Raw genomic sequence first — 17,695 nt, 5'->3', positions numbered from 1 at the left:
GAGATGTGTGAAATAGGGACCGTCTCCGAATTCCCAGGTTGTAAGTGCAAAAAGGGAGATGGGAATAAGGAGGGCATTCTGGCAACTGGCTGAGCCCCGGCAGAAGGGGGAATTGCCAAAGCGCACGGCGTGGGGAGGATCCCAGGCAGTGTGTACAGGGGGGACGGTCCCTGACTCCCCCACAGTCGGTGTTCACGCTCCCGGGCGGCGCAGCAAAAGGGAGACGGTCCCTGGCGGCGCGATGTATCCAATCGGGCGCTGGCGGGAAATCCCGGGAACATACCTGGGAACATACCTGGGTAAATATTGGGCAAATACTGGGTAAATACTGGGAACATACCTTTTCCCGTACCTGGGAAATACTGGGGAAATATCGGGAAAATACTGGGTAAATATTGGGTAAATACTCGGAACTATTGGGAAATACTGGGTAAATACTGGGTAATTACTGGGAACTATTGGGAAATACTGGGAACATACTGGGTAAATACTGGGGAACTACTGGACAAATGCTGGGTAAATACTGGGTAAATACTCGGAACTATTGGGAAATACTGGGTAAATACTGGGTAAATACTGGGTAATACTGGGGAACTACTGGGGATCTACTGGGTAAATACTGGGAACATACTGGGTAAATACTGGGTAAATACTCGGAACTATTGGGAAATACTGGGTAAATACTAGGGAACTACTGGGCAAATGCTGGGTAAATACTGGGTAAAAACTGGGAACTACTGGGTAAATACTGGGAATATACCTGCGAACTACTGGGCAAATACTGCGAACTACTGGGAAATACTGGGTAAATACTGGGAACATACTGGGTAAATACTGGGGAACTACTGGGCAAATGCTGGGTAAATACTGGGTAATTACTGGGAACTATTGGGAAATACTGGGTAAATACTGGGAACATACTGGGTAAATACTGGGGAACTACTGGGCAAATGCTGGGTAAATACTGGGTAATTACTGGGAACTATTGGGAAATACTGGGTAAATACTGGGAACATACTGGGTAAATACTGGGGAACTACTGGGGATCTACTGGGTAAATACTGGGAACATACTGGATAAATACTGGGTACATACTCGGAACTATTGGGAAATACTGGGTAAATACTAGGGAACTACTGGGCAAATGCTGGGTAAATACTGGGTAAATACTGGGAACTACTGGGTAAATACTGGGAATATACCTGTGAACTACTGGGCAAATACTGCGAACTACTGGGAAATACTGGGCAAATACTGGGTAAATACTGGGAACTACTGGGAAATACTGGGCAAATACTGGGAACTACTGGGAAATACTGTGCAAATACTGGGAACTACTGGGTAAATACTGGGTAAATACGGGGAACTACTGGGCAAATACTGGGTATTAATCGTTGGTTCAGTGGTGTAATGGTGAGCACTCTAGACTCTAAATCCAGTGATCCGAGTTCAAATCTTGGTACTACAAGCTGAATTTAGGGAGCTAGGAGTTAAATTAAAAAGTAGGACCTCAAAGGTAGTAATCTTTGGATTGCTACCAGTGCCATGTGCTTTATCAGAGTAGAGGGAGCAGGATAGTTAGAATAAATATGTGGCTTGAGCAGTGGTGCAAGAGGGAGGGATTCAAATTTCTGGGACATTGAAACCAGTTCTGGGGGAAGTGGGTCCTGCACTTGGGCAGGACTGGAACTGATGTCCTGGGGGTAATGTTTGCTAATGCAGTTCAGGAGTGTTTAAACTAATATGGCAAGGGGATGGGAACCTATGCAGCGAGACAGGGCGAAGTAATATGGAGTCAGAAACAGATGGTAGAAAGGTAAAAAGCAATAGTGGAAGGCTGAGTAAACAAAGGCAAGAAACAAAAAGGGCCACACTACATCATAATTCTAAAAGGACAAAGGGTGTTTAAAAAAACAAGCCTGAAGGCTTTGTGTCTTAATGCAAGGAGTATCCGTAATAAGGTGGATGAATTAACTGCAAATAGATATTAACAGATACGATGTGATTGGGATTACAGAGACGTGGCTCCAGGATGATCAGGGCTGGGAACTCAACATCCAGGGGTGTTCAACATTCAGGAAGGATAGAATAAAAGGAAAAGGAGGTGGGGGTAGCATTGCTGGTTAAAGAGGAAATTAGTGCAATAGTTAGGAAGGACATTAGCTTGGATGATGTGGAATCTATATGGGTAGAGCTGCAGAACACCAAAGGGTAAAAAGCGTTAGTGGGAGTTGTGTACAGACCTCCAAACAGTAGTAGTGATGTTGGGGAGGGCATCAAACAGGAAATTAGGGGTGCATGCAATAAAGGTGCAGCAGTTATCATGGGTGACTTTAATATGCATATAGATTGGGCTAACCAAACTGGAAGCAATACGGTGGAGGAGGATTTCCTGGAGTGCATAAGGGATGGTTTTCTAGACCAATATGTCGAGGAACCAACTAGGGGGGAGGCCATCTTAGATTGGGTGTTGTGTAATGAGAGAGGATTAATTAGCAATCTCGTTGTGCAAGGCCCCTTGGGGAAGAGTGACCATAATATGGTGGAATTCTACATTAGGATGGAGAATGAAACAGTTAATTCAAAGACCATGGTCCAGAACTTAAAGAAGGGTAACAACTTGTACATCCCTGTCTGGCGAAAAAATAAAAAAGGGAAGGTGGCTCAACCGTGGTTATCAAGGAAAATCAGGGATGGTATTAAAGCCAAGGAAGTGGCATACAAATTGGCTAGAAATAGCAGCGAACCCGGGGACTGGGAGAAATTTAGAACTCAGCAGAGGAGGACAAAGGGTTTGATTAGGGCAGGGAAAATAGAGTACGAGAGGAAGCTTGCAGGGAACATTAAAATGGACTGCAAAAGCTTCGATAGATATGTAAAGAGAAAAAGGTTAGTAAAGACAAACATAGGTCCCCTGCAGTCAGAATCAGGGGAAGTCATAATGGGGAACAAAGAAATGGCAGACCAATTGAACAAGTATTTTAGTCCGGTATTCACTAAGGAGGACACAAACAACCATCTGGATATAAAAGGGGTCAGAGGGTCTAGTAAGAAGGAGGAACTGAGGGAAATCCTTATTAGTCGGGAAATTGTGTTGGGGAAATTGATGGGATGGAAGGCCGATAAATCCCCAGGGCCTGATGGACTGCATCCCAGAGTACTTAAGGAGGTGGCCTTGGAAATAGCGGATGCATTGACAGGCATTTTCCAACATTCCATAGACTCTGGATCAGTTCCTATGGAGTGGAGGGTAGCCAATGTAACCCCACTTTTAAAAAAAGGAGGGAGAGAGAAAACAGAGAATTATAGACCGGTCAGCCTGACATCGGTAGTGGGTAAAATGATGGAATCAATTATTAAGGATGTCATAGAAGCGCATTTGGAAAGAGGTGACATGATAGGTCCAAGTCAGCATGGATTTGTGAAAGGGAAATCATGCTTGACAAATCTTCTGGAATTTTTTGAGGATGTTTCCAGTAGAGTGGACAAGGGGGAACCAGTTGATGTGGTGTATTTGGACTTTCAGAAGGCTTTCGACAAGGTCCCACACAAGAGATTAATGTGCAAAGTTAAAGCACATGGGATGGGGGTAGTGTGCTGACGTGGATTGAGAACTGGTTGTCAGACAGGAAGCAAAGAGTAGGAGTAAATGGGGACTTTTCAGAATGGCAGGCAGTGACTAGTGGGGTACCGCAAGGTTCTGTGCTGGGGCCCCAGCTGTTTACATTGTACATTAATGATTTAGACGAGGGGATTAAATGAGTATCTCCAAACTTGCGGATGACACTAAGTTGGGTGGCAGTGTGAGCTGCGAGGAGGATGCTATGAGGCAGCAGAGTGACTTGGATAGGTTAGGTGAGTGGGCAAATGCATGGCAGATGAAGTATAATGTGGATAAATGTGAGGTTATCCACTTTGGTGGTAAAAACAGAGAGACAGACTATTATCTGAATGGTGACAGATTAGGAAAAGGGGAGGTGCAACGAGACCTGGGTGTCATGGTACATCAGTCATTGAAGGTTGGCATGCAGGTACAGCAGGCGGTTAAGAAAGCAAATGGCATGTTGGCCTTCATAGCGAGGGGATTTGAGTACAGGGGCAGGGAGGTGTTGCTACAGTTGTACAGGGCCTTGGTGAGGCCACACCTGGAGTATTGTGTACAGTTTTGGTCTCCTAACTTGAGGAAGGACATTCTTGCTATTGAGGGAGTGCAGCGAAGATTCACCAGAATGATTCCTGGGATGGCGGGACTGTCATATCAAGAAAGACTGGATCAACTGGGCTTGTATTCACTGGAGTTCAGAAGAATGAGAGGGGATCTCATAGAAACGTTTAAAATTCTGACGGGTTCAGACAGGTTAGATGCAGGAAGAATGTTCCCAATGTTGTGGAAGTCCAGAACCAGGGGTCACAGTCTAAGGATAAGGGGTAAGCCATTTAGGACTGAGATGAGGAGAAACTTCTTCACCCAGAAAGTGGTGAACCTGTGGAATTCTCTACCACAGAAAGTTGTTGAGGCCAATTCACTAAATATATTCAAAAAGGAGTTAGATGTAGTCCTTACTACTAGGGGGATCAAGGGGTATGGCGAGAAAGCAGGAATGGGGTACTACATAAGAACATAAGAATTAGGAACAGGAATAGGCCATCTAGCCCCTCGAGCCTGATCCGCCATTCAACAAGATCATGGCTGATCTGGCCATGAACTCAGCTCCACTTACCCGCCCGCTCTCCATAACCCTTAATTCCCTTAATTGGTTAAAAATCTATCTATCTGTGACTTGAATACATTCAATGAGCTAGCCTCAACTGCTTCCTTGAGCAGAGAATTCCACAGATTCACAACCCTCTGGGAGAAGAAATTCCTTCTCCACTCGGTTTTAAATTGGCTCCCCCGTATTTTGAGGCTGTGCCCCCTAGTTCTAGTCTCCCCGACCAGTGGAAACAACCTCTCTGCCTCTATCTTGTCTATCCCTTTCATTATTTTAAATGTTTCTATAAGATCACCCCTCATCCTTCTGAACTCCAACGAGTAAAGACCCAGTCTACTCAATCTATCATCATAAGGTAACCCCCTCATCTCCGGAATCAGCCTAGTGAATCGTCTCTGTACCCCCTCCAAATCTAGTATATCCTTCCTTAAGTAAGGTGACCAAAACTGCACGCAGTACTCCAGGTGCGGCCTCACCAATACCCTGTACAGTTGCAGCAGGACCTCCCTGCTTTTGTACTCCATCCCTCTCGCAATGAAGGCCAACATTCCATTCGCCTTCCTGATTACCTGCTGCACCTGCAAACTAACTTTTTGGGATTCATGCACAAGGGCCCCCAGGTCCCTCTGCACCGCAGCATGTTGTAATTTCTCCCCATTCAAATAATATTCCCTTTTACTGTTTTTAATCCCAAGGTGAATGACCTCACACTTTCCGACATTGTATTCCATTTGCCAAACCTTAGCCCATTCGCTTAACCTATCTAAATCTCTTTGCAGCCTCTCTGTGTCCTCTACACAACCCGCTTTCCCACTAATCTTTGTGTCATCTAAAGTTGCATGTTCAACCATGAACTCATTGAAGGGCAGTGCAGGCTCGAAGGGCCTAACCCTAACCCTAACCCTAACTTATTTTCTTTGTTTCTATGTTTAATACTGGGAACTACTGGGCAAATACTGGGTAAATACTGGGTAATACTGGGTAAATACTGGGAACTACTGAGCAAATACTGGGCAAATAATGGGAACTACTGGGCAAATACTGGGTAAATACTGGGCAAATACTGGGTAAATACTGGGAACTACCGGGCAAATACTGGAGAATACTGGGATACAACAGGGGAAATACTGGGCAAATACTGGGAACTACTGGAAAATACTGGATAAATACTGGGTAAATACTGGGAACATACTGAGAACATTTTGGGGAAATACTGGGAACTACTTGGTAAATACTGGGAACTACTGGGTAAATACTGGGCAAATACTGGGCAAATACTGGGAACATACTGGGCAAATACTGGGAACTACTGGGGAAATACTGGGCAAATACTGGGAACTGCTGGAAAATACTGGATAAATACTGGGTAAATACTGGGTAAATACTGGGAACATACTGGGTAAATACTGGGTAAATACTGGGAACTACTGGGCAAATACTGGGAATTACTGGAAAATACTGGGGAACATACTGGGAACATTTTGGGGAAATACTGGGAACATACTGGGTAAATACTGGGAACTACTGGGTAAATACTGGGAACTACTGGGCAAATACTGGGTAAATACTGGGCAAATACTGGGTAAATACTGGGAACTACTGGGCAAATACTGGGAACTACTGGGGAAATACTGGGCAAATACTGGGAACAACTGGAAAATACTGGATAAATACTGGGAACATTTTGGGGAAATACTGGGAACTACTTGGTAAATACTGGGTAAATACTGGGAACTACTGGGTAAATACTGGGTAAATACTGGGAACTACTGGGTAAATACTGGGGAAATACTGGGAACTACTGGGTAAATACTGGGCAAACACTGGGTAAATACTGGGAACATATTGGGAACATTTTGGGGAAACACTGGGAACTACTTGGTAAATACTGGGTAAATACTGGGAACTACTGGGTAAACACTGGGTAAATACTGGGTAAATACTGGGAACTACTGGGTAAATACTGGGAACTACTGGAAAATACTGGATAAATACTGGGTAAATACTGGGCAAATACTGGGAACATTTTGGGGAAATACTGGGAACTACTTGGTAAATACTGGGTAAATACTGGGAACTACTGGGTAAATACTGGGCAAACACTGGGCAAATACTGGGAACATACTGGGAACATTCTGGGGAAATACTGGGAACTACTGGGTAAATACTGGGCAAACACTGGGCAAATACTGGGAACATACTGGGAACATTCTGGGGAAATACTGGGAACTACTTGGTAAATATTGGGTAAATACTGGGCAAACACTGGGCAAATACTGGGAACATACTGGGAACATTCTGGGGAAATACTGGGAACTACTGGGCAAATACTGGGTAAATACTGGGAACTACTGGGAAAATACTGGGCAAATACTGGAAACTACTGGGCAAATACTGGGTAAATACTGGGTAAATACTGGGAACTACTGGGAACTACTGGGCAAATACTGGGAACTACTGGGTTAATACTGGGAACTACTGGGGAAATACTGGGCAAATACTAGGAACATACTGGGAACATTCTGGGGAAATACTGGGAACTACTGGGAAAATACTGGCAAATACTGGGAACTACTGGGTAAATACTGGGAACTACTGGGGAAATACTGGGCAAATACTGGGAACTACTGGGAACTACTGGGTAAATACTGGGAACTACTGGGGAAATACTGGGAAAATGCTGGGAACTACCGGGCAAATACTGGGAACTACTGGGAAAATACTGGGCAAATACTGGGAACTACTGGGTAAATACTGGATAAATACTGGGAAATACTGGGTAAATACTGGGAACATACTGGGAACTACTGGGTAAATACTGGGCAAACACTGGGCAAATACTGGGAACATTCTGGGGAAATACTGGGAACTACTTGGTAAATACTGGGAACTACTGGGAAAATACTGGGAACTACTGGGGAAATACTGGGAACTAGGGGCAAATACTGGGAACATTCTGGGGAAATACTGGGTAAATACTGGGAACGTACTGGGTAAACACTGGGTAAATACTGGGGACTACTGGGCAAAAACTAGGTAAAAACGGCTGACATTCAACCAGGACCCCACGCACCCCTCTCTACCCTGCCCACTGGGCCCACCCCCTTACTGCACCCCCAAACCCCCCACCAAAGACCCCCTTATCCTTACCCGCCCCCCCCTCCGCCAACCCAGGCACCTTCCCCAGGCATCCACCCACTTCTCCGCATCCTCTCCCCCTCCGCATTCTTCCTCTCGCCCTCTCCCTCCACATCCTCTACCCCTCTGCACTCTCCCCTCCGCACCCTTACACCCCTCTCCCCCTCTGCACCCTCTTCCCCCTCCCCTCCGCACCCCCTCTCTCTCTGCCATCTACCCTTCCCACAGTCCCTCCTCCTTCCAGCCTCTCCCCTTCACCCATCCCCGATCCCCCGCCCCCTCAATGTCTCCCCGCCGCAATTCCTTCCACCCCCTCTGTATTGGGGTGAGACTCCATCAAACCCAATACAATAGCGGCCTTGTAAAATCAAAAGTAAAGAGAAAGACCACCGCGCTTTACAGCCAATGAAGTACTTTTAGAGTGTGGTCACTGTTGTAATGTGGGAAACGCGGCTGTGAATTTGCGCACAGCAAGCTCCCACAGAGCAATGTGATAATGAGCAGATAATCTGGTTTGTGTTACGTTGATTGAGGGATAAATATTGGCCCCAGGACACCGGGGAGGACTCCCCCTGCTCTTCTTCGAAATAGGATTGGATCTTTTACGTCCTCCTGAGCGAGCAGACTCTGATTAACTCAATCTGAAAGACGGCACCTCCGGCAGTGCGGCACTCCCTCAGCACTGCACTGGGAGTGTCAGCCTGGATTTTGTGCATCAGGTCCCTGGAGTGGGACTTGAACCCACGACCTTCTGCTGCCCACTGAGCCACAGCTGGCAGCACAGATTTCAGCAAACCGTACGGCCAACAGAGGAGAGTCTTCCATCTCGCCCGTCGTAAATTAATTTGAGACGGAAGAGCAGTGTAGTAATATAGTCACAGCCCCGAGCCGGAACTCCTCGCTCCAACGATAAATCGGCTCGTGGGGCGGGCGAGATGGATTGTGACTAACGATCTCATTTTGATCTTGTGCCTTAGGGAATCGCGCGGCCTTTCGCAATGTCACATGACGCCATTTCACCGGCGCGGTGCCGTGGACCGGAGGACGACGCGGCTGAGCTGGGGGTCGGGAGGAGGTCGGCGCGGAGGCGTGTCCCGGGGCAGGAGGGCGCCCCCTCCGCGGGCAGCGCGGGCACGGCGCCCCCTGTCCGCCGCCCGATGCTGTACGAGGCCTCGCTCGGGGGCCCCGCCTTCCGCGGGCCGGGAGGGGCGGAGGACCCGGCCTGCCCGCGGGGCGGGGCTCCCGGAGCGGCGCCGCCCCCACTTCCCGCCGCCGCCGGACCCGACCCGGGGAGGGCCTTGCCCGTCGGCTCGGGGCGCGAGCGGCGCTCGGCCAGCCTGACGGCGGAGATCGTGACCCGCATGCTGATGGACGCCGAGGGGACGTGCCCGGCCAGGAAGCGCGGGGCGCAGTGCCGGGCCCCGGACGCGAAGAGGGAGCGCCGTCGGCGGGCCGGCCAGGGGCGGGATCGGTCCCACCGCGGCGCCGAACCCTGCGCCAAGGCGGCAAACCGACCGGCGAAGACTCCGTCGCCAAAACCTTGCCGCGAGGCACAGAAACCCGCCCCGGCTGCAGAGATCGGCGAAGGTAGAGATTGTACAGTTGGGAACTTGGCTCAAGGGTCTGAGTGTGCGGCCCCTTTCCATCAAAAGCGGACTAAAGTACAGAGATTTTAATTTGTATTAATTTCTGGGATGCAGGCAAGGCCGGCATTTATTGCCCATCCCTAGTTGCCCCTCGAGAAGGTGGTGGTGAGCCGCCTTCTTGAACCGCTGCAGTCCGTGTGGTGAAGGTGCTCCCACAGTGCTGTAGTATCCTAACCTGCACCATGTCCCACTCACCCATCACTGTGCTCGCTGCTAGATATTGACTGCCTGCCCCTCAGTGCTTGCAATCCAAAACTAGGTCCGTTGCTATAGAGCTGGTCTCCAGTCGCCCTGGTTAACCCTTGCCACTGGACCAAGACCTCGCTCTGTCAAGCCCGTGTGGTGGCTGGTGTGCAACGGTCACCCCACGTTAAAAAAATCCACCCACAGGCATCTCCCACCCTTCAGGATGTAGTTCGGGATCCGGGAATATTAGGTGATTCATTGAAACACCTGGGAACTGTGGCGTGGAAGCAAGTCATCCTCGTTTCGAGGGACTGCCGATGATGATGATGTGAGGGAGGGAGTTCCAGGATTGTGACCCAGCGACGATGAAGGAACGGCCGATGTATTTCCCAGTCGGGATGGTGTGTGACTGGGAGGGGAACGTGGAGGGGGTGGTGTCCCATGCGCCCGCTGCCCTGGTCCTTCTAGGGGGCAGAGGTCGCGGGTTTGGGAGGTGCTGCCGAAGAAGCCTTGGCGAGTTGCCGCAGTGCGTCTTGTAGATGGGGCATAGAAATTTACAGCACGGAAGGAGGCCATTCGGCCCATTGTGTCCGCGCCGGCCGACAAAGAGCTATCTTAGCCTAATCCCACTTTCCAGCTCTCGCTCCGTAGCCCTGTGGGTTACGGCACTTCAGGTGCACATCCGAGTACTTTTTAAATGCGGTGAGGGTTTCTGCCTCTACCACCCTTTCAGGCAGCGAGTTCCACCCCAGACCCCCACCACCCTCTGGGTGAAGACATTTCTCCTCAAATCCCCTCTAAACCTCCCCCCAATTACTTAAAATCTATGCCCCCTGGTTCTTGACCCCACTGCTGAGGGAAATAGGTCCGTCCTATCCACTCTATCCAGGCCCCTCCTAATTTTATGCACCTCAATAAGCCACGGTGCGCCAATGGTGGTGGGGAGTGAATGTTGAAGGTGGCTATGGGGTAGAGCAAGGCAACGGAGAGCGGGGATTCACTGGGGACAGCTCTTGCACTGAGCCGTCACAGGCATGATGGACCGAAGGGCTTCCCATCTGCGCCGTGTGCTGTTCAATGGCAGCCACCTTCCCCCAGGGAAACTCGGGGACTCCCCACACTGTGCCATGCCCACATCCCGAGAATGAATAATCAACTTTCTCTCCCCCCCCCCCCCCCCACCATCCCGGGGTGGCTCAGTGGGTATCTGCCCCGCCAGGCGTGGGTAGAGCCCATACAGACCCCATCCCACCACAAGCAGGTGTAAGCATTCCTGGGACGGGGGTTGGGGGAGGTGGCAGAGAAGCACTCGGAGCGGGGGGAGTGGAGGGGGGGGGGGGGTGGGGCGTCCCCGAGTCGTTTGACGCCTCTTGTGGCCGAATAGCCCGCCGCGACTCACTGCCTTGAGCTCACACATGAAGAATGGCCCTTTGGCTGAGGTACTGGAAGGCTGTTGGCTCCTCCGCTGGGTTAGGAGAAGGGAGAGCATTCACAAATAAGAAGAAGAAGTTATTTCTGGACCCTCGCACAGCGGGACAGAGTGTCTCTCTCACACATTGGTCGGCTTCGGGCCGTTGACATTGGCAATTCGTATCTCGCTGTTTCTGCCGGCACTGGGGAACCAAGGCAGCCGGCAAACGTGTATCGGAAAAAGCCTTGGGCGTGACATCCGCCATCTTACGCTTGGAAAATTGCCCCTTGTATCTCGCGGCGGGTGTCAGGCGGTGTTTAATATAATTGGGGAAAATAATTTAGCAATATAGAGGTCAATATTAATATCTTTGTATTACAACAGTGTATTCTGCGTGTGATAGATGCGACGCGTGGTTTAGATTAGGTCGTTAGGATTTCCACCGGGGAATGCTAAGTGAGCAGGAGGTGTTCGGTTAAGAAGCATCAAAGGGTTTAGGGGCTAGACTTTTCCTAAAGACCCTCAACGCCCGATTGCTCGCTGAGAAGAACCACGAACGTTCGGTGAGTACCACTGGCGAGAATTCCCAATTTTATGTTTAAAGTAATTCAAACTAATCGCCCGGCAAGTAAAATGGACGTTACGCACTCATTGTCGGCGGTTTTCCCAGCGGTCAAGTGGAAAGTTAGTAACATGGGCGGTCACTACCGGAATGGACGGTAAGTATTTAAAGTTTAGTCCGAGGCTGTGGTTGGGCCTCGGGAGGGAGGAAAACTTTTTTTTAAAGTTTCAATTAAAAAAAATGTCCAAAGCATTCCCCAAGACACTTTTATACCTAATCGCCGTTTTAGAATTAAAACAATATAATTACAGAACCTTTACCTTACCTCTCTTTGCAGGCCCCCCCCCCCACCACTAACGCCCAGTTTAAGCAACTTTTACAGGGCGGGTCTCTCAGCGATCTGGACGTCGGCAGTTGAGGCCAAACTTACGCCCTGGCCGCTGTTCTCGGCGTCGCACGTGAGCGGCTTGGTCCCCAGCGGGCGTCTTCAGATGTGGGCGATACCTTGGAACAAAACTTAAGGGGAAACTTTCGCCGGGTGGAAAAACAGCTCGAGCGCCGAGAAAATCGCCGACAATAAAGGCGAAAGTCTGGCCCGACGTGTTGCTCGCTCAGAGTCGACATGTCTAGAATCTAACTATTAAGGTGTGATGTTTATAACTTGACTAAAGTGTCTGATAAAGAATTAAATGACCCCTTGCATCCCAGCGCCACGTTGGCGTCTACTGGTGTCGTAGGATATGACAGATAAAAATCACGTGACAAGAATCAATTGTTTAGAGTAAGTCATCTGACATTTCGATCTAAGTGTATAAATAGGCTCACTTCTTTGGTGATTCTTTGGTATTACATGCTGAGAACATAAGAAACAGGAGCAGGAGTCGGCCATTCGGCCCCTCGAGCCTGCTCCGCCATTCAATAAGATCACGGCTGATCTGATCTTGGGCTCAGCTCCACTTCCCTGCCCCGCTCCCCATATCCCTTCACCCCCTTATCTGTCCATCTCCACCTTAAATATATTCAATTGAACTGGCCGGGATTGGAATTAGTTAAAGGCACACCCCGATGGATATCCTACAGGTAAGTATATAGATGTATAGCTTGCTTGGTCTTCATAAAAGAAACAAGTTGATTGATCTCTGGCATCTGAACCGTTATAATTATGGATTAATCCGCTCGGTTGCTCCCACGGCAGATCTGCGTCCTCAGCCGTCAACACTCCCCGCCCCGGATCCCGCCGGCCTGGAATTTCCGACCGCGTCCCTGGGCCCCTCCGAGCCGCGGAACGGCTCAGCGGGCAAGCCCGCCGCGGAAGCCGAGCCGGCCGGCCCTCCCGAGCCGGCGCCGGGGCGGAAGGCGCAGGCCGCCAGACGGAGGAAGAAGCCGGAGAGCGGGGGCGCCGGTGGGCAACGGGTCGGCCAACACCTGGCGGCCAGCAGGTGGCGCCCCGTCGGGAGGTCGCGCGACAGAACAGTCTACGTGTTGGTAGGTTTGCCGGGCCGCGTGGCCGCCGGAGATTTCGAAGCGGGCGCGCGCGCGGATTCGAAAACGGAAGCGAAATACCCGCTGGACATCTGAAATTAAAAAAAAAAACCAGAAAACGCTGGGAAAATGCTCAGCGGGTCAGGCAGCATGTGGGGAGGGAGAAACAGAATTAACGTTCCAGGTCGGTGCCCCTTCGTCGGGCAAGGCAAGGTGGGAGGGGAGGAAAGAACAGAAGGGAAGGCAGGACTGTCGTATGAGGAGAGATTGGGTCGACTGGGCCTGTATTCGCTCGAGTTTAGAAGAATGAGAGGGGATCTCACTGAAACGTATAAAATTCTGACGGGGTTGGACAGACTGGATGCGGGGAGGATGTTTCCCCCCGGGGCTGGGAAGTCTAGAACAAGGGGTCACAGTCTCCGGATACGGGGTAGGAAATTTAGGACCGAGATGAGGAGAAATGTTTTCACTCAGAGGGTGGTGAACCTGTGGAATTCTCTGCCACAGTAGGCTGTGGAGACCAAGTCACTGAATATATTTAAGAGGGAGATCGATAGATTGCTAGACACAAAAGGCATCAAGGGGTATGGGGAAAAAGCGGGAATATGGTGTTGAGATAGAGGATCAGCCATGATCATATTGAATGGCAGTGCAGGCACGAGGGGCCGAATGGCCTACTACTGCTCCTATTTTCTATGTTTCTAGGAGCGATTAAATGACAAAGGGTGTGATGGGGCATGTAATGTATGCACCAGTGAGGATGCTCACAGATTTGTAGAACTGTTGAGTTGGGAGTGGCTTAGCCAGTCGCGTGATGTTCACAAGCCTCAATAAAACCCCGGCCAGTTGGGTTCGGAGGATCCACGATGGGGCAGGTGGTTGTGAGCCTGGTGGATGAACCGGTAATGTGTAGTGCGATTGTTAAACCTTTTGCTAATAAACCAACTAGTTCTTAATAGCAATGTGTTGCTATGGATTCTTAAGCAAAGTGCCCATGAAGCAAATACATTACAGGAAAAGGCAAACTTTGGATCAGGAGGAGGCCATTCAGCCCCTCGATCCTGTTCCACCATTCAATGAGATCAAGGCTGATCTGTGACCTAACTCCATATACCTGCGTTTGCCCCACATCCCTTAATACCTTTGGCTAACAGAAAGCTATCAATCTCAGATCTAAAATTAACAATTGATCGAGCATACAATTGCCGTTTGCGGAAGAGAGTTCCAAACTTCTATCACCCTTTGTGTGTAGAAGTGTTTCCTAATTTCACTCCTGAAAGGTCTGGCTCTCATTTTCAGACTCTGCCCCTAGTCCTAGACTCCCCAACCAGCGGACATAGTTTCTCTCTATCAACCCTATCCGTTCCCCTTAATATCCTGAAAACTTCGATCAGGTCACCCCTTAACCGTCTAAATTCCAGGGAATACAACCCTAGTTTGCGTAATCTCTCCTCGTAATTTAACCCTTTGCAGTCCGGGTATCATTCTGGTAAACCTACGCTGCACTTCCTCAAAGGCCAATATATCCTCCCTAAGTTGTGGAGCCCAGAACTGCTCAGAGTGCTCCAGGTGGGGTCTAACCAGGGCTTTGTACAGCTGCAGCATAACTTCTATAACTTTTAGTCCTCTAGATGTAGTCAACATCCCATCATTACTGGTGTCAGCTGCAGCTCTCTCTCGCCTCTGAGTCAGAAGGTTGTGGGTTCAAGTCCCACTCCAGAGACGCGGGCACGTAAATCTACGCTGACTTTCCAGTGCCGTGCTGAGGGAGTGCTGCACTGTCTGAGGTGCCGTATATCGGATGAGATGTTGAAAGTAATTTGGGGGAGGTTTAGAGGGGATTTGAGGGGAAATTTCTTCACCCAGAGGGTGTTGGGGGTCTGGGGCGAAACTCACTGCCTGAAAGGGCGGTAGAGGCAGAAACCCTCACCACATTTAAAAAGTACTTGGATGTGCACCTGAAGTGCCGTAACCCACAGGGCTATGGACCGAGAGCTGAAAAGTGGGATTAGGCTGGGTAGCTCTTGGTCGGCCGGCGCGGACACGATGGGCCGAAATGGCCTCCTTCCGTGCTTTAAATGTCTATGATTCTATGAAACTGAGGACCCGTCTGCTCTCTCAGGTGGAAGTAAAAGATCCCATGGCACTATTGCGAAGAAGAGCAGGGGAGTTCTCCCCGGTGTCCTGGGGCCAATATTTATCCCTCAACCAACATCACTAAAACAGATGATTCGGTCATTATCACATTGATGTCTGTGGGAGCTTGCTGTGCGAAAATTGGCTGCCGCGTTTCCCACATTACAACAGTGGCTACACTCCGAAAGTACTTCATTGGCTGTAAAGCGCTTTGGGACGTCCGGTGGTCGTGAAAGGCGCTATAGAAATGCAAGTCTTTTTACCCATTTTGATTATTTTCTGTAATCAAAAGGGGGTGGTAATGGGACAAGTTAAGAAACAAAAACGTGAAATTAAAGGTTCTTGACGGGGCAGAGATGGCATCCTATAGAAGGTAAGCAGCTTTACAGTTAATGCATGGTCCACTGATCTCCTCGACTAAGCCATCTACTAGTCCCAACTCCTTCTTTAGGTCGTTACAATAATTAAAAGGGGTGGATAGCGTGCCTATGGATAGCTTATTCTAGTTCAGTCGATTGGGGAGGAGCTAGGGGGGCACGAGTTTAAACTACGTGAAGAGGAGGAACAGACCGGATGTTGGATTGCCCTTCTTATCCAAGAGAGCAGACGGGGCCTCGGTTTAATGTCTCACCCGAAAGACGGCATCTCCGACAGTGCGGCACTCCCTCAGCACTGCCCCTCCGACAGTGCAGCACTCCCTCAGCACTGCCCCTCCGACAGTGCAGCACTCCCTCAGCACTGGGCGTGTCAGCCTAGATTTTGTGCTCAAATCTCTGGAGTGAAAGAAAGACTTGCATTTATATAGCGCCCGACATGACCACCGGACGCCTCAAAGCGCTTCACAGCCAATGAAGCACTTTCGGAGTGTAGTCGCTGTTGTAATGTGGGAAACGCGGCAGCCAATTTGCGCACAGCAAGCTCCCAGAAACAGCAATGTGATAATGACCAGATATGTTATGTTGATTGAGGGATTAATAATGGACCAGGACACCGGGGAGAACTCCCCCGCTCTTCTTCGAAATAGTGGCCCTGGGATCCTTTACGGGCCATCTGAGAGAGCAGACGGGGCCTCGGTTTAATGTCTCATCCGAAAGACGGCACCTCTGACAGTGCAGCACTCCCTCAGCACTGCCCCTCCGACAGTGCGGCACTCCCTCAGCACTGCCCCTCCGACAGTGCGGCACTCCATCAGCACTGCCCCTCCGACAGTGCGGCACTCCCTCAGCACTGCCCCTCCGACAGTGCGGCACTCCCTCAGCACTGCCCCTCCGACAGTGCGGCGCTCCCTCAGCACTGCCCCTCCGACAGCATGGCACTCCCTCAGCACTCCCCCTCCGACAGAGCGGCCCTCCCTCAGCACTGCCCCTCCGACAGCGCGGCACTCCCTCAGCACTGCCCCTCCGACAGCGCGGCGCTCCCTCAGCACTGCCCCTCCGACAGCGCGGCGCTCCCTCAGCACTGCCCCTCCGACAGCGCGGCGCTCCCTCAGCACTGCCCCTCCGACAGCGCGGCACTCCCTCAGCACTGCCCCTCCGACAGCGCGGCACTCCCTCAGCACTGCCCCTCCGACAGCGCGGCGCTCCCTCAGCACTGCCCCTCCGACAGCGCGGCGCTCCCTCAGTACTGCCCCTCCGACAGCGCGGCGCTCCCTCAGCACTGCCCCTCCGACAGCGCGGCGCTCCCTCAGCATTGCCCCTCCGACAGCACGGCACTCCCTCAGCACAGCCCCTCCGACAGTGCGGCCCTTCCTCAGCACTGCCCCTCCGACAGTGCGGCGCTCCCTCAGTACTGCCCCTCCGACAGTGCGGCACTCCCTCAGCACTGCACTGGGAGCGTCAGCCTAGATTTATGTGCTCAGGTCCCTGGAGTGGGACTTGAACCCACGACCTTCTGACTCAGAGGCGAGAGTGCTGCCCACTGAGCCACGGCTGACACTGGGGCTCAATCCCACGACCTGCACTGCCCATTCTAATGGTCTGACCTGCCCCCGTGCCATTTTCTCTTTTAATTCTTCCTGTTTTGTTCCTGTTTGTGCTCTGACTGTTGGACTCTTTTGGCCTGTCGGCTCAGGGGGCGTCGAAGAAGGCAGTGCGTACGTGCTACCGGGCAGTGAAACGGGACAGGGTCGTGATCCGCGTCAGGGACACCGTCCTCCTCCGCTCCGAGATGAACAAGAGGTCGCTACCCCACGTCGCAAAGATCTCCGCCCTCTGGGAGAACCCCGACACAGGTTGGTGACCGAGCCCGTAAAGGAGGAGCTGCAGAGTCCGAAGGCTTTGTGGGTTCGAGTCCCTCCAGAGACTCGAACGCATAACTCGGAGGCTGACACTCCCAGTGCAGTGCTGAGGGAGTGCCGCACTGTCGGAGGGGCAGTGCTGAGGGAGCGCCGCACTGTCGGAGGGGCAGTGCTGAGGGAGCGCCG

General features: G+C 50.9%; 1 protein-coding gene across 1 annotated transcript in view; it reads left to right on the top strand.

Annotated features, from left to right (window-relative positions):
- The first annotated feature begins 242 nt into the window (after nucleotides 1-242).
- Nucleotides 243-17,695, top strand: part of LOC139239171 (bromo adjacent homology domain-containing 1 protein-like) — a 30,009-nt gene continuing 12,556 nt past the window's right edge. Inside the window, exons 1-4 of the mRNA XM_070867781.1 lie at nucleotides 243-299; nucleotides 8,828-9,437; nucleotides 12,851-13,140; nucleotides 17,344-17,503. Of these exons, the coding sequence (XP_070723882.1) occupies nucleotides 8,849-9,437; nucleotides 12,851-13,140; nucleotides 17,344-17,503 (1,039 nt within the window). The 5' untranslated portion in view covers nucleotides 243-299; nucleotides 8,828-8,848. The remainder of the gene's footprint in view (nucleotides 300-8,827; nucleotides 9,438-12,850; nucleotides 13,141-17,343; nucleotides 17,504-17,695) is intronic.

The sequence above is a fragment of the Pristiophorus japonicus genome, chromosome 26 (genome assembly GCF_044704955.1).
Source record: "Pristiophorus japonicus isolate sPriJap1 chromosome 26, sPriJap1.hap1, whole genome shotgun sequence".
Classification (NCBI taxonomy): Eukaryota; Metazoa; Chordata; class Chondrichthyes; family Pristiophoridae; genus Pristiophorus; species Pristiophorus japonicus.
The sequence above is the reverse complement of the archived record's forward strand: the minus strand, read 5'-3'. Positions and strand labels throughout refer to the sequence as shown.